Source organism: Mandrillus leucophaeus, unplaced genomic scaffold (genome assembly GCF_000951045.1).
Source record: "Mandrillus leucophaeus isolate KB7577 unplaced genomic scaffold, Mleu.le_1.0 Scaffold169, whole genome shotgun sequence".
Lineage (NCBI taxonomy): Eukaryota > Metazoa > Chordata > Mammalia > Primates > Cercopithecidae > Mandrillus > Mandrillus leucophaeus.
The window spans coordinates 1,486,256-1,514,137 of NW_012101687.1; the positions used below are offsets into that span (position 1 = coordinate 1,486,256).

At 38.9% G+C, this 27,882-nt stretch overlaps 1 protein-coding gene across 3 annotated transcripts in view; it reads right to left on the reverse strand.

Annotated features, from left to right (window-relative positions):
- Window positions 1–27,882, reverse strand: part of GRIP1 (glutamate receptor interacting protein 1) — a 328,912-nt gene that overhangs the window by 53,525 nt on the left and 247,505 nt on the right. For all 3 annotated transcript variants that reach the window (XM_011976577.1, XM_011976576.1, XM_011976575.1), the window contains 2 exons: window positions 22,551–22,620; window positions 8,420–8,565 (listed from right to left, as the gene is read on the reverse strand). In XM_011976577.1, coding sequence (XP_011831967.1) covers window positions 8,420–8,565; window positions 22,551–22,620 — 216 coding nt within the window. The remainder of the gene's footprint in view (window positions 1–8,419; window positions 8,566–22,550; window positions 22,621–27,882) is intronic.

Consider the following 27,882-nt stretch of genomic DNA (forward strand, 5'->3'; position numbering starts at 1 on the left):
ATGCCTTGTGTAAACAGGTATTTAATTACTCTGGCTTTCCTTTCATAGAGGGTGGTGATGGCTGCCCGCACAGAGTCTTTTCCAGACCATATGGCCTGTCTGCCCACAAGGCAAGCTCTCCAGCTCTTGAGAAGGACCCCATCTTGGCTCTGCCCAGTTTTTCATAGCAATGGCTTCCTCCTAAACAGTTTTCCTGCTTGGGATCCAGCCTTTGCCCCTCCTCCCCACTTCTATTTTCACCACTGCTGCCAACATAAATTTCTTCTTTTTCCTCCCCAGAATGTTTTCAAAACATAAATCTGAAATGTTACTCTCTTACTTAAAGCTTTTTATTGGTTCCTCAGTTCTTTAAGAATAAAATATAACCCCTTTGCAAGAGCTGAGCTGGCCCCCAGAGGGTCACACCATCCTCCCCCATCCCAATCCAATCTGCTAAATTCTCTCTTCATAGAACCACTGCAATTCCTTAAATAGTACTTTTCTAACATCTTTAGCCCGTGCACCTGTTACTCCCTATGCACAAACATCTTTCTCTCATTTGTTATCCTGTAGAATTTCTACTTTTACTTTAAAGCTTGGCTCAGAGTCTCATCCTTCACAAAGGCTTCCTGGTGGCTTCGCTGGAGGGGCTAGAGGCTTTCCTATGAGACCCACAGCTCCTGTGCATTCTTCTGATGTTTCTAAACTTTTATTTTCATTCTTGCTCTCAAATAACGAGAAGAGTGAAATTAGTTTTAAATTATCCTTAATGAGAGAAATTAAATATTAAGAACTAGAATTCAAACAGGTATGATTGAGATTTGGAGGGCCACAAACTTTCATAATGTAATATCCAAGATACCACAAGAACCAATTTTAAGAACCAATTTTTGCCCCCCTTGGAAATGTATGTTCTAGCGTATACCTTTCACTCTATGTTTTAAGGATCTCACTACTTGGCTCTTCATTAGAATAAGATTACCTTGAAAACAGAGATTTTTATCTTCATATCCCCATAGCCTAGAACTATGTCTGGTACCAAAGGGAACTCAGTAAATGCTTGAACAAGTGAGCAGAAGGATGAATGCATATTAGCATGTAGTCATTGGTTCCCAGGCTGAGATCTCCAGGAGAGTTTTACGAGTCAGCTTCCCTGCTATGCCAAGGTCTAGTTTTCTTTTCCAAGACATGTGATGCAAACCTAATCTCATTCAAAGTTTGAGAATACAACCTCAGCTGCCATTGTGGGGATGAGCAAACCTAGAACTTCCTCCCTCCACCGTGCCAGGAGTGTTGAGTCAGCTTCAGGTTCAACTGCCAATTCCACCTGCCTTCTCGGGCTTTAACTCAATTGGCATCTGTGAGGCCCTGCAGCTTAGGAGGAGGATAATAACTGCCATTTAGGAAGGAATACTCAGACTATTTTGGAGATTGAAGTGTTCCTAAATATACTCTCCTTGAGGTTGCTTCAGGTAGAAGTCTTAGAAAGGAGCAACTACGGTGTTTAACTAGAAGAGAAACTTCTGAGAAAGAAAAAAGTAGAATCACCAGTAAGTTTCAAAGTGAGCCTAAGCAGATGTTAATGATATTATAAACAGCTTTTATATCACAACAGAAGGTTTACAACGATTAGTGAAAGACAGGAAACGGGGCAAGCCTACTTGTTTGTTCTGCTCAGCTCTAGTTAAGAAAATTAATGGAAGCACAGAACAGATGCAAAATTGCTGCATTACTTATGTGCAATGTTATTTTCAGGCTTCTTGAGTGCCGCTTGTTTAACAAAATGAACACTATCTGGCTTGAATCCATAATGGTAGCTGCTTCTGTGGCCAAATAGGAGGCTTGGATTTGGGAGAGAGCCTTTGGAAGGCATACATGTGCAGGTCAATCAAAGTTCACTTCAACTAAAAGTGACGGAATTAATTTTAGAGTACAGCTAAATTTCTTGGAGTTGGACAGGCCTGAGAAAGTAAACCATTTGAACAACACTGTCTACAGCTCCCTTATTGCTACACAGGCATTTTATATAGGCATGTCACAATGATATACCAGGAGACGTCCAAGCAATTGCTAAGTGTTTTCAGAGTAGAATTCAAATTTCTTTGTGTAAGTGATAATTTTAAGTCTCAAAACTAGGTTTGTTTGTGACAGCATTTCTCAAAGTGTAGTTCTAGGACCAGCAGTTTTGGCATCATCTGTGAACTTGTTACAAATACAAATTCTCAAGTTTGCATTTGACTGAGAATCCCTACCCCACAGACCAATAGGAATGGGAACTCTGGGAGAGGGGCCTAGTCATCTGTGGATTAACATCTTCTCGGTGATTCTGATGCACACTCAAGCTGGAGAGCCATCCCTTTATGAAATCAAGCCTGAAGAAAAGAGAAAAGTACTTTTTATCATAGGTCCTTCTTGCAGCCAGCTTCTTGTCAACACACCTCCTTCCAGTGCTCCTAGCACAGCCGAGATCATTCTTGGGAGCTTGGAAAGGGGCATCTCTGCTACTCCAATACTCCAATCTGGGTTTAGGGGGAAAAGCTACCGCAAATTACTTAGCTTGGCTTAACACTGGTGAACTATATATATTTGAAGCCCAAAATATGAATCTGTCTTCAAAGGACTAATCACTAATAAGGCTGGATAAAGGTAATTTGCTTTGAATAGGACAAGCTGCAGCCTGAAAATGATTTTTTTACACAGATTAGAGCCCAGGAAGGTCAAGTAATGATTTATGGTCTCCAAAAATATGCTATATATTAGAATAAGATTCCCTAAACCAAGTGAGAAATCATTAATAGCTGTATATATTTGATTGACAAAAAGGTGGTAATACAAAGCCGAGTTTTGAAAACTATATGTGATAGATTTGCAAACCTCTATCTCTCCCTGCAAATCCCCAAAAGTCTCTATTGCTTTGTTTCAGGGTTTCCTCTCAGGCCTTAGCCAGGTCTTCCAACTCTCTTCATTTACTTTGGACTCAGAAGCAATCAAGACAAACAATAGATTTTTTTCAAGGGGATTATTTGCATTGCTGAGGACCTGGGGATTGGGTCACAGCCTCAGGAATCCCAGAGCCTTGGACCCACACAAGAACCACTGGACACTACCTGAGTTACATTCCTGCAGTAATGGAAGACGACAAATGCAGAAGCTCCTGAAGGCAGGATGGTCCAGGCTGAATCCAGAATGAGAGAGAAAAACACCTACAACTCCAAGTGTTCCAAAAGATTTGGCCATTGTTAAATAGAGCTTAAATTCACTTTTAAAATATCCAAATACAGTAATGACTACTGATAGTCAGCATTCATTAGGCCTTACTAAGTGCAAACTTATTGGTGAGTTCTTAAATATATTACCTCCTTTAGGCCAGGCGCGGTGGCTCACGCCTGTAATCTTAGCACTTTGGGAGGCCAAGGTGGGCGGATCACCTGAGGTCAGGAGTTCGAGACTAGCCTGCCCAACATGGCAAAACTCCATCTCTACTAAAAATACAAAAAATTAGCTGGGCATGGTTGTGGCAGGCACCTGTAATCCCAGCTACTTGGGAGGCTGAGGCAGGAGAATCGGTTGAACCTGGAAGGTGGAGGTTGCAGTGAGCCGAGATCCTGCCATTGCACTCCAGCCTGGGTGACAGGAGCAAAACTCCATCTCAAAAACAAAACAAAACAAAACAAAACAAAAACATATATATATACACACACACACACATATATATATCTCCTCCTTTAATTTAAATATATATATGTGTGTGTGTGTGTATATATATGTATATATCTCCTCCTTTAATCCTTAAAACAACCAATTAAAGTAAGCATTAAATGGACATTTACAGATGAGGAAACTCATGCTCAGAGAAGTTAATTTGCCTAAGTTTCCCACTTGTCAGTTATGAGGCCAGTCTGGCGTTCTTCGTCTTTCATTCCACTGTTTCCCCCAGCTTGGGCTAGAAACAGAGTTAATTCAGACCCTCTTGAATGGCTCATTCAGCGCTTTTGTAAAGTGATTAAAACCAATGGTCACTAACCAAGTCCAGTGGGCCTCATTCCCGTTTTAATTCCTTTAATGGCTCGCCACTGGTTTCTGGGATAAAATTCAAATTTACTAACATGATTTACAAGGCCCATAATGACTTGGCTCCAGTATACCTTTCTAGCTTACCTACTACAAAGTCCTTGCACATATGTTCTGCTTGAGCCATATCTGCCTACTGGAGTGTGCCATGCTGTCCCTAACTTTCTGCACCACTTCACAAACCTCTTCGGGACCCAGGTTGTTAGAATCTTTTCCTTGAGGTCCTCAGGCTCAAATGGATGCCTTCACATTCTCTTACCATTGTGGAATATTTTGTGCATATCCTTACGACATTCACTATATTGTTAATTATTGATTTTCTTTTGTTTCTCCTATTTGGTGGTAACTGATTTAAGGGCAGGATTGTGTCCTTTTTATCTAAGAACCGGTAGTCATTGCCTGATACTTCATAGACAATAAATGAATGCTGATGGCATGACTGAAAATCGAGGGCTTCAGCAGCATTTGGGAATAGTTCTACCATCTCCTTGGGTAAGGTACACAGCAGGGTAGTGAGACGTGCGAAGCTGGAAGAAATGCTTACATTTTGAAGCAGTATCTGTTAAATCCCATTTGCAGTACAAGCTAGCTTAGGAAACTAAGTTACATCAAGTATAGTTATAAACTTCCTGTGACCGGAGAGAGAATCATCACTGAAGGAAGGAGAGCAGCCAGCCGTTAAAGGACTGGAAAACTCCTGAAGTGCAGAGGGCCTACATCAGTATGAGCAACATTTCTGGGGGTGGAGAATATACACTGAATATTACCATTCAAAAATATTGAGACAAAGCATGGCAACTATTTAATGGGATCATTCTGATCACCAGCATAATTTCAGATTAAGCATAATATCAAACTTTCAAAATCAGTGACTGTCCGAAGGATCAATGCTTATTTTCCACTCAGTCATATCTTGATAAAGGATCAGAACGAATGCAGAGAAAGGGATTTCAGGAGGTAATTAGAATACAAATAGTCCCCACTTACTGAGTGGAGTATGGACTGTGCCAGTATTTCTTTCAGTAAGTTACAACTGCTCCCTGAGATGGGTATCATTATGTAGATGGTACTGAAAATGGGACCAAATCTCAGACAAGTTTAGCAAGTTGCCCAAACTCTCACAGCTCAAATGCGGTAAAGCTGAACTTTAAACTGAGGTCTGATATTTTTAAAAGAATTTATTTCAATAGCTTTAAGGGTACAAGTGGTTTTTCATTACCTGGATGAATTGTATAGTGGTGAAGCCTGAGATTGTGGTGCACCCATCACCCAAGTGCTGCACACTGTACTCAATAAGTAGTTTTTTTTGGTCCCTCATTCCCCTCCTACCGTCTCTTCTTCTGAGTTTCCATTCTTCATCATATCATGTCTGATTTTAAAACATTTGCTCTTTGTGAAGATTTAGTTTGCCTTTAAATAATCTGTGGTCTGGCTTTACATTTTGAATAACGTTTTTTTTCCTCCCTTACTTTGCTCTGAATAAAAATGAATTCAGGTACTCAAATTATAATGTTGTAAGGGAAGAGAATACTAGGATCACATAAATTCTTCAAAATCAATAGCTGAATAATTTGCAAATAGTGATCTTTTGTAAAACCATGTCTGAATGAGTATATATTTCTGTATATCAGTATGAGAAAATCTGGTTTGGGAAAGTATATCTCTCATGCCAATATCCATAGTCTTATTTTGGGTGGTTGTATGTTTTTCTATGGAAGGTTTAGGATTTTAAAACCAGAACCTCTTAAAATTAAAAAATATTTAATAAGCACAATAAGTATCATAATAGTTTACATAGGGATTGTAGGGGAAGTGTATAAAGGGGGAAAATGAGGCAAAGGAAATCAGTAACTGAAAGTAAGGTCTAGCTCTCCAAGTGCTCAGTTGTTTGGGAAACTCCTGCCAACCGGCAGACACAGCCTGGCTTTGAAATTGGATGCATTGCCAACTGTGCCCACTACACACATTCATCTCTGGCTTGGTTTTTTCACTTTGCAAGGAGGGTAGCTGACATCTGCTGAGCAGGGCAAATCATGCAAAACAGGTTTCTCCACAGGGCTTTGCCTCTTGACTAGGACAGAACCCAGGCTGATGCTAAAGGCTTACTCCCTGTTTTGAAATAAATCCCCAAAAGAAAGTGCAACTGAAGCAGGCTTGTAAGGAGAGAAATGCAAATGTTGGCACAGAAAATCAGTTGCTTAGGAAATAATGAGTGCAAACCTGTGCATATTTTTAAACATTGGTTATAAAATATATTTGGATATCTTCATCCTCAATTGTACTGATGGATGCAAATATAGTTGTTTTTTTTTTTTTTTTTTTTTTTTTTACTTTGAATAGGAATCATAAACACATAGCCTGACATAACCATGAACTCTAGATCTAGATGACCTGATTAAGGAAATCCCAGAACATTGCCACAACTTCATTACTGGTTGCAATGAAATTATATACAGTAGATGCTCTCTCAACCAATCTCCACTTAACCAATTTACTGAATTAATTGTGGCTGTTCATCCTCCATCATAAAATGTACAGACCAATGCCATGGCATGCTCCAGAGCAATACGTTTCTTTATCTAGCCCCTCTGCACTTCTGCTCCTGCTCCTGCTTGAGTTGTAAACTTTGAAATTTAGAGGCAATTATGTTTATTCCTAAACCTGTTTATGCCAGCTGTACTTGTTATTTTAACTATGTAATTTAATTAATCTTATATAACCTATGAAATATGAATGTACTTGTTCTATGAAAATAAAATCCAACGGTTGGGAAAGATTCAATAAGGGTTTGTTAGGCAAAAATCTATGGCCAGGCGCAGTGGCTCACACGTGAAATCCCAGCACTTTGGGAGGCCGAGGTGGGCAGATCAATTGAGGTCAGGAGTTTGAGACCAGCCTGGTCAACATGGCAAAACTCCATCTCCACTAAAAATATAACAATTAGCCAGGAAAGGTGATGCATGCCAGTAATTCCAGCTACTCAGGAGGCTGAGGCACAAGAATTGCTTGAACCTGGGAGGTGGAGGTTGCAGTGAGCAGAGCTGGCGCCACTGCACTCCATGGCACACTCCAGCCTAGGTGTGCCACACAAAACAAACACAAAACAGACAAACAAACATAAAATCTACTGTTAATTACCTAGCAGAAAAACTCTAAAACACTGGGGAAGACCAAAATCTAGGTGGAGGAGGCATTCAGATTGCTATAAATTCTTTAAAGTCTCACTGCATTAAAAACCAAACCAAACCAAAATAAAACTGGAAGTCATAAAATATATATTGTGGATATGGTTTAGGCAAACAAACAAAAAGACTTGTGACTATAATCAGCAGAACCATGTTCATAGGAAAGGCCTTGACTTTACCCACAAGATTGGCAAAATTGTAAATGAAATGTTTACTTAATGGATCTATATCACATTCTGTAATTCCCCACATTATCTGACTCTTTTGATGAATGGACACTTTTCAATTGGTTCTATATTCTTATCATAATCAGATAGGATGTCTCGTATTTCAGGGCAACCCGAAGTGTGCTCCTTGTACCACAGCTGTGGCAGCATCTGGATGTTTATTAGGAATCCAGAACCTCAGGTCCCACCTGGGGTGGTGCCCAGGATCTGTGTTTTAACAAATTCTTCAGATGAGTCTATGCCCTCCTAAGTTTCACTGGAGGGCCTAAAAAATGTATATAGCCCTTTTGAAAAGCAACGTGAGGCATGACTGACTCATCAGGAATCATAGACATTTCCTTTGTATTCTTACTCAGCCATCCTGCTTCTAGGAATATTTTCTCAGGAAATAATTCAAAAGAAAAAAAAAGTTGAAAAGCTGAATAAAGATATCTATGTATAAAGATGTCTATAAGAGTACTATTTACAATAATGAAACAGTTGGAAGCAATATAGTGATTTAAGAAGAGAAGAAAGGTAAATCACAGGCAGTCAATAAAAATGATAGATATTCAGAGTTTATAAAATGATCAAATGTTTATAATGTAAAATTAGGTAAAAAATGCAACATCCACTTGTTTATAGTTATGCCATAGGAATATCAACAGAAACTAGAAAACCACCAGTTTCACTGTATTAGTGTGGGATTAGACGATGATTTAGATATCATCTTTAAAAATTATTTCATGCAATTATAATGTTTTCTATAATGAAATTACCTTAATGATATCATTTACAAGCATCATTATTTAAAATTCGTACTACACTCTCAACACAAAATTTAAAGACTCTTCTAGCTGTGAAACACTGCTGCCACGTCACTAGCCAGCTGTTGTATGTAAAACATCAAGATCTAATATCTTTGGTGACAGATGGGCATTTCGAAAAATCAGTTTTAACTAAGGATGCTCTCAATACCTGAATTATCTTCATCTTTGCGGATTTTGAGCTTCACCAGGTCTTCACATTGCTGGAGGATCTGAACTGCATCTTCCATGGAACAGTTGTCCAGCCGGATATTATCTATTGCGAGCAATTTATCCCCAAGTTCCAGGGTCCCAGTTCTGTTAGTGAATGCATAGTAACACATGACTAATGATGAGCACTTAACTAGGCCATTTAAAGAGGCATTAAGCATAATGTAGCACTGTGGTAGTCTTTAGAGGAAAAGAGGTTCAACTGTTTTTAAATTGTACTTTATTGACAACTCTCTCCCTTCTTCTAGTCTTATTTGGGTTGCCTGCCATGACATTAAATTGCAGAGTATTAAAACCATTTTTTCTTATACTTTTTTCAATTAAACAAGGAGACATATAAGTGTCACTCAGGAAGCATATAATTCCTAGGAAGGGAGGTAATGGGCGAGGGTCTGCATAGACCCGGGTATCCTTGTGTTTCTCCATATTGTTGTATTACTTTTGATCCTTGGTAGTCCAGTTATTAGGAGAGCGCTGAGAGAATGAGAGAAGGCAAGGTGTAATAGAGTTAGTGGAAGCCTAAGGCTTGAACCTCTGCTATTTCCACTTGCATCTGGAAACTTACTATGGCCGGAGTAGTAAGAAAATTTATAGATGAATCCATAGCTTATTTGGAAAGTGGCCACTGGGACTCTAAAACTGGCTGTGGACCAGGGTAGGTCTGTTGAAAACTTTTAAGGTCCATAATGAAACAAAAAAAATAATGTGAATGTAGTATGTATATGTTTCTATGTGCATATATGTATATATACACAGATTTGTAAGAATAGCCTTTTATGCATTATGTCTGTGCCAGAGACTGCTAATTGTTTCCCAGCATCCATTCTCTTTTCCCTTCTTTTAAGTTACCCTCTAAAAATGCATGCCCCAGACTCTCTGGGGACCCTCCCCACCTCCTGCCTATAGTTAGAAAATGGTAGCAGGAGGGAGGCAGAGCAAGATGGCTGAATAGAAGCCTCCACTAACTGTCCTCCTTGCAGGAACACCAAATTTAACAACTATCCATATAGAAAATTACCTTTATAAGAACCAAAAATCAGGTGAGCAATCACAGTACCTGGTTTTAACTTCATATCATTGAAACAGGCACTGAAGAGGGTAGGAAAGAAGGTCTTGAATTGATGATGCCAGCCCCTCCCCCATCCCTTCTGCAGCAGCCACATGGCATAGAGAGAAAAACTGTGCACTTGTGGGAGGGAGAACACAGTGATGGAGATACTGCATTGAAATTCAGTGCTACCCTGTCACAGCGGAAAGCAACACTGGGCAGAAGTCAGCTGATATCCACGGAGGGAACATTTAGATCAGCCCTAGGCACAGGGGAATCACCCATTCCAGTGGTCAGAACTTGAGTTCCAGCACGCCTCACTGCTGCACGCTAAAGTGTTCTTGGGTACTAAATAAACTCAAAAGACAGTTTAAAGCCACAAGGACTGCAATTCCTGGACAAGTCCTGATGCTGTGCTGAGCTTAGAGCCAGTAGACTTGGGGAGCATGTGACCTAATGAGAAACTAGCTGGGGTGGCTAAGTGAGTGTTTGCAACACCCCTCCCCTAGCCCTACACAGCACAGCTCACAACTCCTGGAGAAATCTTCACTCTACCTGAGTAGAGGAGAGGAGAGACTAAAGAAGACTTTGTCTTGCAACTTTGATATCAGCTCAGCCATAGTATGACAGGGCACCGGGCAGAGTCCTAAGGCCCCTTTTCCAGGCCTTAGCGCCCAGACAGCATTTCTAGACACACCCAGGGCCAGAAGGGAACCTGCTGCCTTGAAGGGAAGGACCCAGTCCTGGCAACATTTATCACCTCCTGACTAAATATCTCTTGGGCCCTGAATAATCAGCAGCATGGCTGGGTGCAGTGGCTCATGCCTGCAATCCCAGCACTTTGGGAGGCCAAGGTGGGTGGATCACTTGAGACCAGAAGTTCAAGACCAGCCTGGCCAACATGGTGAAACCCCATCTCTACAAAAAATACAAAAATTAGCCAGGCGTGGTGGCACACACCTGTAACCCCAGCTATTCGGGAGGCTGAGGTAGGGGAATCACTTGAGCTTGGGAGGTGGAGGTTGCAGTGAGCTGAGATCACACCACTGCACTCCAGCCTAGGCAACAGAATGAAACTCTGTCTCAAAAAATAAATAAAATCAAATATTATAAAAAAATAAAATCAGCAGCAGTAGCCAGGTAGTACTTGCTGTGGGCCTTAGGTGAGACTGAGTTGTGCTGGCTTTAGGTGTGACCCAGCACATTCCCAGCTGTGGTGGCTATGGGGAGGCTGTTTCTGCTTGAGAAAAGCAGAGGAAACAGTAAAAAGGACTTGCAGCTTAGGTACCAGCTCTGCAACAGTGGGGTAGAGTACCAAGTGGGCTCTTGGGGTCCCTGATTCTAGGCCTTAGCTCTTGGATGTTTGTGGACCTGCTCTGGGATAGAAGGGAGCCCACTGCCTTGAAAGAAGAGTCCCAGCCCTGGCAGCATTTGCCACAAGTTGACTAAAGAGCCTTTGGGCCTTGAGTGAACATCGGCAATAGTCAGGCAGTACTTGCCATAGGCCTGGAGCAGTGGTGGCCATGGGGAGGGACTTCTTTCCTTGTAGAAAGGATGGGAAAGACTTCGTCTTGTGGCTTGGGTGTCAGCTCAGCTATAGTAGAATAGAGCACCAGGTAGATTCCTAAGGTTTTGGTCTCCAGGACCAGGCTCCTGGATGGCATCTCTAGACCTGCAAGGGGCCAGGGGGAGCTCACTGCCCTGAAAAGAAGGATACTATCCTGCCTGGCTTTGCCACCTGCTGATTATAGAGCCTTTGGTCCTTGAGTGAGCATGGACTAGCAGTAGCCAGGTAAGGGTTTACTGGCAGCCTTATTTGAGACCTAGTATCATATTGGCTTCAGGTCTGAACCAGCATTGTCCCAGTGGTGGTGACCACAGGGGTGCTTGTGTCACCCCCTCACCCCTCAGCTTCAGGTAGCTCAGCACAGAGAGAGAGACTGTATCTGTTTGGAAGAAAGGGAAGAGAACAAGAGTCTCTGCCTAGTAAACCAGATTCTTCTGGATCTTACCCAAGACCACCAATGCAGTATTTTTGAGTCTGCAAGAGCCATAGTGTTACTGGACTTGGGGCGCCCCCTAATGGAGATATAGGTGAAGTGACCAAAAACTTAGATCACAACACGCAAGTCCCTTCAAATACTTGGAAAGCCTTCCCAAGAAGGACAGGTACAAACAAGCCCAGACTGCAAAGACTATAATAAATACTTAACTCTTCAGTTCTCAGACACCAATGAACATTCACGAGCATCAAGACCATCCAGGAAAACCTGACCTCACCAAGTGAACTAAATAAGGCACGAAAAACCAATCACAGAGAAATAGAGATATATGGTCTTTCATACAGAGAATTCAAAATTACTGTTTTGAGGAAACAATGAAGTTTTGAGTCTGTGATAATACAGATAACAAATTCAGAATCCTATTAGATAAATTCAACAAAGAGATTGAAATAATTAAAAAAAAATCCAGCAGACATTCTGGAGTTGAAAAATGCAATTGACACATTAAAAAATTGCATCAGAGTCTCTTAACAACATAATTGATCAAGCAGAAGAAAGAATTAGTAAGCTTGAAGACAGGATATTTAAAAATACATAGCCAGAGAAGACAAAAGAAAAAAGAAAAAAAAACAACAACAAAAAAACACAAAAAACTGGGTCAGGCATGGTGGCTCACACCCACAATCCCAGCACTTTGGGAGGCCGAGGTAGGCAGATAACTTGAGGTCAGGAGTTTGAGACAAGCCTGGGCAACATGGTGAAACCCCGTCTCTACTAAAAGTACAAACACACACACACACACACACACACAAAGCTGGTCATGGTGGTGTGCGGCTGTAATCCCAGCTACTTGGGAGGCTGAGGCAGGAGAATTGCTTGAACCCAGGAGGCAGAGGTTGCAGTGGGCCAAGATTGTGCCACTGCACTCCAGCCTGGGCATCAAAGTGAGACTCCGTCTCAAAACAAACAAACAAACAAACAATGGCGCACACCTACAGGATCTAAAAAATAGCCTCAAAAGGCCAAATCTAAGAGTTACAGGCCTTAAAGATGAAGTAGAGAGACAGATAGGGGTAGAAACTTTATTCAAAGGGATAATAACAGAGAACTTCCCAAACATACAGAAAGGTATCTATATTCAAGTACAAGAACCTTATAGACCACCTGTGGGAATTTCAGCAACTACAGATGCAAAATAACTGAAATCATAACAGTCTCTCAGACCACAGCACAATCAAATTAAACTCAAGGTTAAGAAATTCACTCTAAGCCAAGGTTTTATGGACAGAATTATGATCTTCTTGGGATGGAGCCTCTTGCAGGAGGGGGAGCCATGGTCTCTCTGGTTCAGTTGACTTAACCTTTCCTGCCTGCTGGCTCTGAAGAGTCTGGGCGGTCTGGATGAGGGTGGTTCCCCAAAGGACAGAGCACCTGCTCTGTCAAGGAGCAGGCAGACTGCTTCTTTAAGCAGGTTCCTGATACCGTTCCTCCTGACTGGGTGTGACCTCCCAACAGGGGTCTCCAGGTCACCAGACAGGCATCAGGTTAGTGCCCCTCTGGAACAGAGCTCTCAGAGGAAGGAGCAGGCTCCCGTCTTTGCTGTTTTGTAGCCTTCACTGGTAATACATCCAGGTGCAGGAGGGACCCAGGTTTGGGGTCTGGAGTGGACCCCCAGCAAACCACAACAGCACTACAGAAGGGGGGTCTGACTGTTAAAAGAAAAACAAATAAACAGAAAGCAACAACAGTAACATCATCAATAAAAAGACCCCACAAAAACTCCATTCGCAGGTCAGCAACCTCAAAGATTGAAGGGAGATAAGCCCACAAAGATGAGAAAGAATCAACATAAAATTGCAGAAAACTCAAAATACCAGGGTGCCTCTTCTCTTCCAAATAACTGCAATACTTCTTCAGCAAGGGCATAGAACTGGGCTGAAGCTGAGATGGCTGAATTGGCAGAAGTAGGCTTCAAAAGGTGGGTAATAATGAACTTCACTGAACTAAAGGAGCATACTCTAACACAATGCAAATAAGCTAAGAATCATAATAAAACATTACAGAAGCTGAAGACCAGAATAGCCACTTTAGTGAGAAACATAAATGACCTTATGGAGCTGAAAAACACAACATGATAACTTCATAATGCAATCACAAGTGTCCATAGCCAAACAGACTAAGTGGAACAAAGAATCTCAGAGTTGAAGACTATCTTTCTGAAATAAGACAGGCAGACAAGAATAGAGAAAAAAGAATAAAAAGGAATAAACAAAACCTCCAAGAAGTATGGGATTATGTAAAAAGACCAAATCTATGACTGATTGGGGTACCTGAAGGAGATGGGGAGAACAGAACCAAGTTGGAAAACATACTTCAGGATATAATCCAGGAGAACTTCCCAAGCCCAGCAAGATAGGCCAACATTCAAATATAGGAAATCCAGAGAACCTCAGTAAGATACTACATGAGAAGATCAACCCCAAGACACAAAATCATTGGATTCTCCAAGGTCAAAATGAACGAAAAAAATGTTAAGGGTAGCCAGAAAGAAAAGCCAGGATGCCTACAAAGGGAAGCCCATCAGACCAACAGCAGACCTCTACAGAAACCTACAAGCCAGAAGAGTTTGGGGGCCAATATTCAACATTCTAAAAGAAAATAATTTCCAATCCAGAATTTCATATCTGGCCAAACTAAACTTCATAAGTAAAGGAGAAATAAGATCCTTTTCTGACAAGTAAATGCTGAGGGAATTCATCACCACCAGGCCTACCTTGCCAGAGCTCTTGAAGGAAGTGCTAAATATGGAAAGGAAAAACCATTACTAGCCACTACAAAAACACACTGAAATACACAGACCAGTGACACTAAGAAGCAACCACATAAACAAGTTTACAAAATAATCAGCTAGCATCATGATGACAGGATGAAATTAACACATATCAACACTAAACTTAAATGTAAACAGGCTAAATGCCCCAGTTAAAAGACACAGAATGGCAAACTGGATAAAGACAGCACCAAGACCTATTAGTATGCTGTCTTCAAGAGACCTTTCTCATATGCAGTGACACACATAGGCTCAAAATAAAGTGATGGACGAAAATTTACCAAGCAATGAAAAACTGAAAAAAGAAGAGCCTGCACTCCTAGTTTGTGAGAAAAGAGATTTTAAACCAACAAAGACAGAAGAAAAGGTTCAATTCAACAAGAAGAGCTAAGTATCCTAAATGCATATGTACCCAATACAGGAGCACCCAGATTCATAAAGAGAGTTCCTAGAGACCTACAGAGAAACTTATACTCCTACACAGTGATAGTGGGAGATTGTAACACCCCACTGACAATATTAGACAGATCATTGAGACAGAAAATTAACAAAGATATTCAGGACTTGAATTCAGCTCTGGATCAAGTGGACCTGATAGATATCTACAGAACTCTCCACTCCAAAACAACAGAATATATATTCTTCTCATTGACGCATGACACTTACTCTAAAATCGATCACATAATTGGAAGTAAAACATTCCTCAGCACATGCAAAATAACTGAAATCATAACAGTCTCTCAGATCACAGCACAATCAAATTAAACTCAAGATTAAGAAATTCGCTCTAAACCACACTACTACTTCGGAAATTGAACAGCCCGCCCCCAGGTGATCCTCGGGTGAATAATAAAATTAAGGCAGAAATCAAGAAATTATTTGAAACTAATGAGAACAAACAGACCAATAATGAGTTCTGAAATTGAGACAGTAATAAATAGTGTCTACCAACCAAAAAAATCACAGGACCACATGGATTTACAGCTGAATTCTAACGGAGGTACAAAGATGAGCTGGTATTATTTCTTCTCAAACTATTCCAAACAATTGAAAATAAGGAACTTGTCCCTAACTCATTTTATGAGGCCAGTATCATGCTGATACCAAAACCTGGGAGAGATATTCAACAATGAGAAAAAACTTTGGGCTAATGCCCTTGATAAACATGGATGCAAAAATCCTCAATAAAATGCTGGCAAACTGAATCCAGCAGCACGTTAAAAAGTTTATCCACCATGATCAAGTTGACTTCATCCCTGGGATGCAAGGTTGGTTCAACATACACAAAACAATAAATGTGATTCAACATATAAACAGAACTAAAGACAAAAACCACATAATTATCTCAATAGATGCAGAAATGGCCTTCAATAATATTCAACATCCCTTCATTTAAAAACTCTCAATAATCTAGGTATTGAAGGAGCATACTTCAAAATAGTAAAAGCCATATAAGACAAACCCACAGCCAATATCATACTGAATGGGCAAAATCTGGAAGCATTCACCTTGAAAACCAGCACAAGACAAGGATGCCCTCTCACCACTCCTATTCAACATAGTATATTGGAAGTTCTGACCAGGGCAATCAGGCAAGAGAAAAAAATAAAGGGTATTCAAATTAGAAGAGAGGAAGTCAAATTGTCTTTGCAGATGACAGGATCTTATATCTAAAAAACCCCATCATCTCAGCCCAAAAGCTTCTCAAGCTGTGATAAGCAACTTCAGTAAAGTCTCAACATACAAAATCACCATGCAAAAATCACTAGCATTCTTATACACCAACAACAGGCAAGCAGAGAGCCAAATAATCAAAGAACTCCCATTCACAATTGCTACAAAGAGAATAAAATACCTAGGAATACAGCTAATAAGGGAAGTGAAGGACCTCTTCAGGGAGAACTACAAACCACTGTTCAAAGAAATCAGAGAGGACACAGATAAATAGAAACACATTCCACGCTCATGGACAGAAAAAATCAACATCGTGAAAATGACCACACTGCCCAAAGTAATTTATAGATTTAATGCCATGCTTGTTAAACTACCTTTGACATTCTTGACAGAATTAGAAAAAAACTGTTTTAAAATTCATGTGGAATCAATAAAGAGCTCGTATAGCCAAACCAATCCTAAGCTAAAAGAACAAAGTTGGAGGCATCATACTACCCAACTTCAAACTATAGTACAAGGCTACAGTAACCAAAACAGCATGGTACTGGCACAAAAATAGACATATAGACCGATGGAACAGAATACAGAACTCACAAATAAGACCAAACACCCATAACTATCTGATCATCAACAAATCTGACAGAAACAAGCAATGGGAAAAGGATTCCCTATTTAATAAATGGCACTGTGAGAACTGGCTAACCATACAAAGAAAACTGAAACTGGACCCCTTCCTTACACTTTATACAAAATAAAATAAAATAAAATAAGATGGATTAAAGACTTAAATCTAAATCCCAAAAGTATAAAAACCCTAGAAGAAAATCTAGACAATACCATTTAGGACATAGGCACAGGCAAAGATTTCATGACAAAAATGCCAAAGGCAATGGCAACAAAAGCAAACATTGATAAATGGGATCTAATTAAACTAAAGAGCTTCCGCACAGCAAAAGAAACTATCATCAGAGTGAACAGACAACCTACAGAATGGGAGGAAATTTTCCCAATCTATCCATCTGACAAAGGGCTAATATCCAGAGTCTACAAAGAACTTCACTTCTCAAAAGAAGATATTCATGCAGTCAGCAAACATATGAGAAAAAGCTCATCATCACTGATCATTAGAGAAATACAAATTGAAATCACAATGAGATATCATCTGATGCCAGTCAGAACGGCAATTATGAAGAAGTAAAGAAACAACAGATGTCGGTGAGACTGCAGAGAAAAAGGAATGCTTTTACACGGTTGGTGGGAATGTAAATTAGTTCAACTATTGTAAAAGACAGTGTGGCAATTCCTCAAAGATCTAGAAGCAGAAATACCATTTGACCCAGCAATCCCATTACTGGGTATATATCCAAAGGAATGTAAATTATTCTATTATAAAGATACATGCATGTGTATGTCCACTGCAGCACTATTCACAATAGCAAATACATGGAATCAACCCAAATGCCCATTAATGATAGAGTGGATAAAGAAAATGTGATACATATACACTATGGAATTCTATGCAGCCATAAAAAGGAATGAGATCATGTCCTTTGCAGGTACATGGATAGAGCTGGAAGTCTTTATCCTCAGCAAACTAACACAGAAACAGAAAACCAAACACTGCTTGTTGCCACTTATAAGTGGGAGCTGAACAACGAGAACACATGGACACACTGGAAGCAACAACACACAGTGGGGCCTCTCATGGGTGAGATGATGGGAGGGAGACCATCGGGAAGAATAGTTAATGGGTACTGAGCTTAATACCTAGAAGATAGGTTGATCTGTGCAGCAAACCATGGCACATGTTTACCTGTGTAACAAACCTGCACATCCTGCACATGTACCCTGGAACTTAAAATAAAATTTGAAGAAAACAAAAAACCACGAGGAATTTTTTAAACTATACAAACACATGGAAATGAAACAACATGCTTCTGAGTGACCTGTGGGCCAATGAAGAAATTAATAAGAAAGTTAAAAAATGTATTGAAACAAATGATAATGAAACACAACATACTAAAGCCAATGGGATACAGCAAAAGCAGCACTAAGCAGGAAATGTTTAACTATAAGTGCCTACATCAGAAAAGAACAAAGACATCAAATAAATAAACTAACAATACATCTTAAAGAATCAGAAAAACAAGAGCAAACTGCACCCAAAATTAGTGGTAGAAAATAAATAACAAAGATCAGAGCAAAAATAAATGAATTTGAAAAGAAGAAAACAATGCCAAGATCAATGAAACAAAACGTTTTTAAAAAGGTGAACAAAATGGACAAAGCTTTAGCCAGACTAATAACAAAAATAAAAAAAGGAGAAAACCCAACTAAATAAAGTCAGAGATGAAAAAGGAGACATTAGAACTGATATCACAGAAATTCAAAGAATCATTAGTGGCTACTATGAGCAACTATATGCCAATAAATTAGAAAAGCTAGAGGAAATGAATAAATTTCTAGACTCATACAATGTACCAAGATTGAACTATGATGCAATTCAAAACCTGAACAGACCAGTAATAAGTAACAAGATTGAAGTCATAATAAAAAGCTTCCAAGTAAGGAAAACCTGGGACCCAATGGCTTCACTGCCTAATTCTATCAAACATTTAAAGAACTAATATCAATCCTGCTCAAACTATTCTGAAAAACAGAGGAGAAGGAAATCCTTCCAAACTCATTCTATGAGGCCAGTATTACTATGATAACAAAATCAGACAAAGATACACACACACACACACACACACACACACACACACACACACACACAAGAAAGAAAAACAAAATGAAAACTATGGGCCAAAAACCTCTAGTGAACATTAATGCAAAAATCCTTAACAAAATACTAGCAAAGTGAAGTCACAAATACATTAAAAAGATGATTCACAACCAAGCTGGATCACAACCCAGAGATTCAAAGATGGTGCAAGCTATGCAAATCAATCAGTGAGACACATCATGTCAATAGAATAAAGGACAGAAATCACATGATCATTTCTATTGATGCTGAAAAAGCATTTGAAAAAAATTTAACATCCCTCAGGATAAAAATCCTCAAAAAACTGGGGTATAGAAGAAATATACCTCGACATAATAAAAGCCATATACAACACAGCTGCTGCTAGTATCATACTGAATGAGGAAAAACTGAAAGCCATTCCATTCCTCTAAGATCTGGTACACATCAAGGATGCTCACTGTCACCACTGTTATTCAACATGGTACTGGAAGTCCTAGCTAGAGCAATCCCACAAGGGAAAGAAAAAAGCATATCAACATTGGAAAGGAAGAAGTCAAATTATCCTTGTTTGCAGATGACATGATCTTACATTTGGAAAAACCTGAAGACTCCACGAAAAAAAACTATTAGAGCTGATTAAAAAAATTCAGTAAAGTTGCAGGCTTCAAAATCAATAATACAAAAATCAGTAGCATTTCTATATGCCAACAGTGAACAACCTGAAAGAGAAATTAAAGACACAATCCCATTTACAAGAGCCACAAATAAAATCAAATACGTAGAAATTAACTTAATGAAAGAAGTGAAAGAGCTCTACAATGAAAACTGTAAAACGCTGATGAAAGAAATTGAAGAGGACGCAAAGGAATAGAAAAAAAAATACATGTTTATAAACCAGAAGACTCAATATTGTTAAAATGTCCATACTACCCAGAGCAATCTACATATTCAATGCTATCTGTATCAAAATACCAATGACAGTCTTCACAGAAATAGATAAAAGTATCCTAAAATTTATACTGAGCCACAAAAGACCTAGAATACCCAATGCCATCCTGAGCAAAAAGAACAAAATTGGAAGAATCCTATTATCTGACTTCAAATTATACTACAGACATATAGTAACCCAAACACCATGGTACTGGCATAAAAATATACACATAGACCAATGGAACAGAACAGAGAACCCAGAAACAAATCCACATACCTACAGTGAACTCATTTTTGACAAAGGTGCCTAGAACATACACTGGGGAAAAGACAATCTCTTCAATAAATGGTGCTGGGAAAACGGAATATCAACATGCAGAAGAATAAAACTAGACAGCTATTTCTTGTCATATACAAAAGTCAAATCAAAGTGGATTAACAACTTAAATCTAAGACTTCCAACTATGACACTACCACAAGAAAACATTGGGGAAACTCTCCAGGACATTGGTCTGGCAAATATGTCTTAATACCTCACAAGCATGGGCAACCTAAGCAAAATGGACAAATGGGATCACAACAAGTGAAAAAGCTTTTTCATAGCAAAGAAAAAAAATCAACAAAGTGAAGAGACAGCTCACATAACAGGATAAAATATTTGCAAACTATCCATCTGACAAGGGATTAATCACCAGAATATACATGGAGCTCAAACAAGTCTATAGGAAAAAAAATCTAGTAATCCTATTAAAAAATGACCAAAATATTTGAATAGTCATTTCTAAAAAGAAGACATACACATGGCTAACAGGCATATGAAAAGATGCTCAACATCAGTGGTCATCAGAGAAATGCAAATCAAAACTACAATGAGATATCATCTGACCCCAGTTAAAGTGGTTTTTATCCAAAAGACAGGCAATAACAAATGCTGGAGAGAATGTGGAGGAAAGGGAACCCTGTATACTCTGTTGATGGGAATGTAAATTAGTACAACCACCATAAAAATAGCTGGAGGTTCCTCAAAAAACTAAAAAGAGAGCTACCATATGATCCGGCAATCCCACTGCTGGGTATATACCCAAAAGAAAGGAAATCAGAATATTGAAGAGATATCTGAACACCTATGTTTGCTGCAGCACTGTTCACAACAGCCAAGATTTGGAAGCAACATAAGTGTCCATTGAGAGATGAATGGATAAAAGAAATGTGATACATATATACAACAGAGTTCCATTCAGGCATAAAAAAGAACAAGATCCTGTCACTTGCAACACATTAGATGGAACTGGTGGTCATTATGTTCAGTGGAATAAACTAGGCACAGAAATACAAACATCACATGTTCTCACTTATTTATGGTATTTAAAAATCAAAATAATTGAACTCATGGAGATAGAGAGTAGAAGGATTGTTACCAGAGGCTAGGAAGGGTAGTAGGGGGGTCAGGGTGGGGAAAGTAGGGATGGTTAATGGGTACCAAAAAAAAATAGAATGAATAAGACCTAGTATTTGATGGCACAACAGGGTGACTATGGTCAGTAGTAATTTAACTGCACACTTAAAAATAACTAAAAGAGTATAATTGGATTGCTTGTAACACAAAGGATAAAAGCTTGAGGGGATGGGTACCCTATTCTCCATGATGTAATTACTATGCATTGCATGCCTTATCAAAATATCTCTTGTATCCCATAAATATATATACCAACTATATACCCACAAAAATTAAAAATTAAAAAAAATGGTAATAACTGACAAGCTGCTGGGATGGCTCCCTCAGCCCTGGATTGCCTGCCTATCTCCCAACTGTTTTAAGAGAGAAACTTCTGTCTTGTTTGATCCACTGTCTTTAGATGTCTCTTTGTCATAGCAGTGGAGCCTGTACATACATTTCTAAACTCATACAATGTCCTTCCTACTTTTCTAATGTTAAAGTATTTCTTGGGCTGGATGTGGTGGCTCACACTTGTAATCCCAGCACTTTGGGAGGCTGAGGTGGGTGGATTACCTGAGGTCAGGAGTTTGAGACCAGCCTGGCCAACATGGCGAAACCTCGTCTCTAGTAAAAAAATACAAAAATTAGCCAGGCATGGTGGTGCACACCTGTAATCCCAGCTACTTGGGAGGCTGAGGCAGGAGAATCACATGAACCCAGGAGGCAGAGGTTTCAGTAAGCCGAGATCATACTGCTGCACTCCAGCATGGGTGACAGAGGAGACACTCTGTCTCAAAAATAAAGTATTTATTTAATAAAATAATTGTGATAATAGGTTGAAATTTTTTTAAGTCCTGAATTGGAAAACAAAAAGAAAGTTAATGGTCTTATATCAGTATCCTCAATCATTTAAAAATATTTTTATTTATGAAATTAAAAATTTGAGACATCCTGATTTTGATGGTATATGGGCCAAATAGGTGACATGAACATTTTAACGCTCAAGAATCTTGCTTGCCCAGTGGGGATATTCTGGTAACAGCAAAACTCTTGCACAAGTTATCACCTCTGTTTGGGTACCTCTAATAAGTGCGGCTACTTTCAGGTTTTTGTTTTTGGTCAGAAAATGAACGGAAGATGATCAGTGAAGGAGAGCCTATGCTAGACTCATGAGAGACCCTAAGAAACGTTTTCAGCTGTGTATAAATAAATTGATAACCAGGAGAAGATCTATGGAGCCACTGCAACTAGGGATGTCAAATATGATCAATTAACAGTGGCTGCTTGGAAGTTTTTGAAAATACAGTGACCCATTAGAAAGGTTTGCTTTGGGTGTGGAAGGTATCATGTATACTTAAATTAAGAGAGGGCTTAAAATGAATCAGAAAACCTATTTTCCTTACCTGTGTGCCACACTTCCTTTCTTGATATCCGAAATGACGAGGGGGTCTCCTGGTTTTCTACTAGATGGTGCTGTAATAATGGAGATAGAATAATCACATCTTCATATCCATTATTCACCCTTTACTGTACATTTCCCCTGTTTTATAATAACTTAATGCAAGTAACGTTTGTATACAAAACAAAGATAGTCAGCAAATGAATTAGCAAGTATGCACATTATATCTATACAAACGTTTGGGTTGAAATATTTACAAACAAAAACTAAAGCAATGCCACTTTAAATTTGTAATTAGAGAAAGCAATTGGATAAGTACCCATTAGATTTAAATCTATTTTAATAAGCAATTCCCAAGAGAGGACCTGAAGGGTGGGTACCTCAGTTGGAGAGTATTAAAATCAATTGGGGGCTCCCCTTAGTTACCCCTTCTTCTATTCCTTTCCAGTGAGGAGACACCATTGTTGATGGGAATATGCCATATTACTCCAGTGTAGAGTGGGAAAGTGGATAAGAATCACTGATTTAAAGTTCCTTTTTTTTGGCTAGGCACAGTGGCTCATGCCTGTAATCCTAGCACTTTGAGAGGTTGAGGCGGGAGGATCACCTGGGGTCAGAAGTTCGACATCAGCCTGACCAACATGGTGAAACCCCATCTCTACTAAAAACACAAAAATTAGAAAGGCGTGGTGGTGCATGCCTATAGTCCCAGCTACATGGGAGGCTGAGGCAGGAGAATTGCTTTTACCCAGGAGGCAGAGGTTGCAGTGAGCCGAGATCACACCACTCACTCTAGCCTGGGCAACAGAGCAAGACTCTGTCTCAATAAATAAATAAATAAATAAATAAATAAATAAATAAATAAAGTTCTTTTTTTTTCTCCACAAGGAAATCTTTTGCTAGATGGACTCTAAATCTTTAAATTCTGCTCACAAATTCATACTTAGAAAGCTCCTGGAATGTGACTCTCTCTTTTTTTTTTTTAGTAAATATTTTGTTACTAGTTAACTAAATTTTTATATATGCTGATATTCTAAACATGTACATGTAACTTTTATTACATTTATAGATAAAACTATTATACTGCACAGTGATCAGTTTTGGGCTTTACTAATTTTCTTAGGAATATTTCTATTTATGGGAATAAAAAACAATTAGAAATGTGCCTACTTAGAATTAACCCTAGAAACTAATTATAGTCCATATAAATACAAAAAATCATCTTGACTTAGAGGTTTACATTTAATGCAGGAATCTGATCCTTAAAATTAGCCATACCAACATTTGTGAAAAACCATTTGCCTCTGAAAGGAGACATTTTGCCAACCTGAAGGCTGGAGAGGTTTCCTTCTAGAGATCATTAACAGGCCCCTAAAGTAAGATTTTATTATAAACAGTCTGATCACCCCATAATAATCATAGAGCCATATCATATCCCATAATCCCATCTGAATCCCAGGAAAATGTTTATGCACAAGAACAGATGGCTTAATACCTTAACACAACATTTCAAGAAAAAGAAAACACATACACCGATACCTTACCCACTGTCTAAATTAGTCCAGAGTAAATGCTAATGGGGCTTCATTCAATCATTATTCTTAGCTGTTAGCAAAGAATGCAAAACATTCTCTTCACTTTAATTAAGTCATAATTTAAAACTCCATTGATAGAATGCCTCTAGAGGCATATAAGCATCTAGGATTTCTAGTTACATCATATTTCAAAACTGCAAATTGTTCTGGTCATAGGGCACAGAAATAAAAACGTTGTTAGTACCAGCAAGTATAGCTTTTCTAGCATCTGCCAATGAATTGACACAATATTTTGCCAAGCTGTAGTAACCATCACATAGCACTCAATGTTTCCTTTGGCTTTTTAAAAAATCCATGTTCCACTGAAATGGTCTGTAAAACCAAACAATAGTAGAGGCAACAAAATACATCAGACCTATCTGTCATCCTTGAAAGAGAGGAATATAGCACTATGAGCTCTTGGTCAAACCTACACGGCTTTGCAGAGGAGTCTGAAACTTCTCATGGTCTACAGACATGTATGGTGGCCATTTTCACATTTACTAGATTCTTCTCTTTCTCCTTTAATGGAGTCAATAGGGTGGATGCCCATTGGGATAACGAGGTTGAACCCAGAAGTATGTCATCCAGATCTGTATGAGATCCTGCCCATCACCACTATGCATGTTAAATGTGGCTGTGCATGGTCTGGGGGACCAGTCATGGTTTGTGTATCCTAGCCCCATGGTTTAATTTTTTACTACCTAAGAAGGAGTCACAAACCAAGCATGCTTTGCTTGGCTAGTAGTGCTTTAAAAATATTTAGTTGCCAACACTTACAAATTAGTAGATTTTATATAGATACATGGCTTCTTTTTAAAAAAATAGATGGGCAATATGGTGTCATGATTAAGAGACAGGACTTGGTAGCCAGAATGGTCGGATCTAAAATCCTGGCTCTACCACTTATTAGCTATATGTGCTTGAGCACACGGTCCTAAAGTGCCTTAGTTTCCTCATCTGCAAAATGGTGTTGATGAATAACAGTGCTTACTGTAGTTTCTGTTGGGACGATTATGTGAGCTATTATATGTAAAGAGACTGGACGAGTGCACACATAATGAATTACATAAATGTTTATTGTTGCTATTATTGTTTAACAACAGTGGACTAAGTTTTCCACTACCTCCTTTAGACGGAGCCTTAGATTTCCCATTTGCCTCTATCCTCATTGGGCTGATCTCACTCCCTGAGTTGCCTCACCCATGAAGGCTTCTAAGTTTGTGATCCTTTGAATGAGAATATACTAGCATTCACTCAGTTCCTGGAATTTGATTGGAGTTCTCCACAGAACCATTCATTTATTTAGTACATATTTATTGAACACCAACTACGAGACAGGCACCTCTGCTCTGGGCACTGGTTATGAAACCCCAGAGAAGTTGAATAAAAAGGAGAGGCTGAGCTGGTTAAATCTCCTGAGCTTATTGGGCATGAAATAGTTTTCTCTCTTCTGTGAAGTGATTCCAAGTGGGAAATCCATACAAACACATCATATGGGGATGGGGAAGGACATTGAATACTTCCAAGAGTGTGATTAAGAAGAAAAGGGCAACAAAAGCTTATTAAGTTCTGAAACAGAAAAAACAATCACATCTCTTTGAAATTTCAAACTCCTTGAAATTTCAACTTAACTGGTCAAACACACAACTAAAAATCTGACAAAAAAGAGCAATGATGCTAAATCCTTTGTTGTACAATATATATTAGTACTGCCTCTTTCTCATTCCTATTTTATGAAATGATTTTAATTCAAATTCGTCACTTGTATCTCCAATGCAGGTGTTTCTATTGTTACTAGATTTGCGTTATTTGAGTCATTTACAAGCTTGTTCAGAAATCATCATTGTCATCTGTGTCTACAGCTCTTCTGCAACCCAGCAAGACAATGTCATTGGAAATTTTATCCCAGATCACAAGAATTCATTTTACTAACATTGCAATATTGAGATTTTTCATTCTGCCTAAGATATACATTCTTGATACGCACAAGGAAACAACTTACTATATTACTTTTTAAAATTTATTTTATTTGTACCAAAAATATACACACATACAATTTAAAGAGTCAAGAATTCTGAAAGAGCCATTCTCAATTTCTTGCTTCTCCAGGTGCAACCACTTTCAATTCTTTTGGCTGTTTCTGTATTGCTATATAACATATGACTATTACTACCAAATTATTTTTTGGTGTTAGTCATTTCTATTTACTTTCTATTATGAAAGATGAAGAGTTAGTTTCTCCAACCTCTAGACCACTAACATACTCACATACCCTTCTTGTCCCTCCATTTTCCCAATACCATTTTGTCATAATTTTTGGTATTTATTAATCAACATTTGATATTTATTTTAGCATGACTATGTCAACAGCATCCAGAGATAAGTCATATAGCATTCCATGATTTATTTCCTTTTCTGCAGAATATGTGTTTCCTTTAATTATTTGTTGTCTTGATGTTTTTATTTGCTTTGTTTTCTCGTGTTTATTATTAATTCAACTCCTTATATTTCCCAGGATATATAAATCTTCTCTCAATGTGTTAAATCTTATTAGGAATTCTATCAGAGTTTGCTAACCTGTCTAGACTGGTTGCTTTCTAGGTTTGCCACACAGATCTTGGGGACTTCCTTCCCACAAACCCTGGGAACCCAGAGATTCTCTTCTCTCTTGCATCCTTAGAGCCCTTGTATCCTAAACCCAACTCTTCCTGTTTCTGGCTTTACTTTCTCTCACTCTTGGTGCACATTCTCCAGTAGCTTCCCGAGGAAGACTGCAAGGGAGAAGAGTTTATTGAGACCTTGTATAGCTTAAAATGTCATTTTCTACCTTCATATTTGATTGACTACTTCACTGAGTAAAGAATTCTAGGCTGGCAATCCTTCCTTTAGAAATTTGAAGGCACTTTTCCATTGCTTTCTAGCTTCCAGAGTAGTGGTTAAAAAGCCTGAGGCTATTCTGATTATTTGATTATTGTTTGTATTATTCTAACACATTGTATGACACCCCACCATGCCCTGCTGCCCCAGCACTGCAACCCTCTAAGATTACTGCTTTGTCCAGTGTTCTCAGATCTCTTGATGGCAAGCTTTTCTGTGGCTATTTCCATCCATAGGCATGGACCTATCATTCTGAAAATAAATCCATAACTTCTAAGACATTTACACAATTATTTCTTTGATGTGTTTCTTTCCTCTGTCTTTCTGTAACACCTATTACTTGGATGTTGTGTCATTCGGACTCAACCTGTATAATTTTCTCGTCTATTCCAGATTCTTCATTTATTTGTTGCTTGTTCTAATTTCTGGACATTTTCCTTAACTTTATTTTCCAATATTTGTATTTTTTCAAGGTCTCTTTTTTCCCCTCTGAATGTCATTTTGTAAAAGCATCCACTTCCTGCTCACCTCAAGAATGCAATATATTTGTTGCTAATGATGTCAATGATAGGTTTCTCTTTGTTTGGTTTGCTTTCTTCTTCCCGCATTAGCTATTACTCTGATTTCCCTCTTTGTTTCTGGTGACAGCCTCACATATTACATTCTTCCTTAAGTGTCCATTTTTCTCTTAGCTGTCTGTTTATATTAAAGAGTGTGGCCCTAAACAGCTGTTCAAAAGCTTGGTGTACCCAAGTGGGGCTTGTGGACTATGGTCTTAACTGTAAGTTCAGGCTGGGCTTTTTCTTTGGGTCAGATGGTCCTGATTTTTCTTCCCACTTGAAGGCTATTAAGCCTGGCTACCTGGCTTCTTTAAGCTTCCTG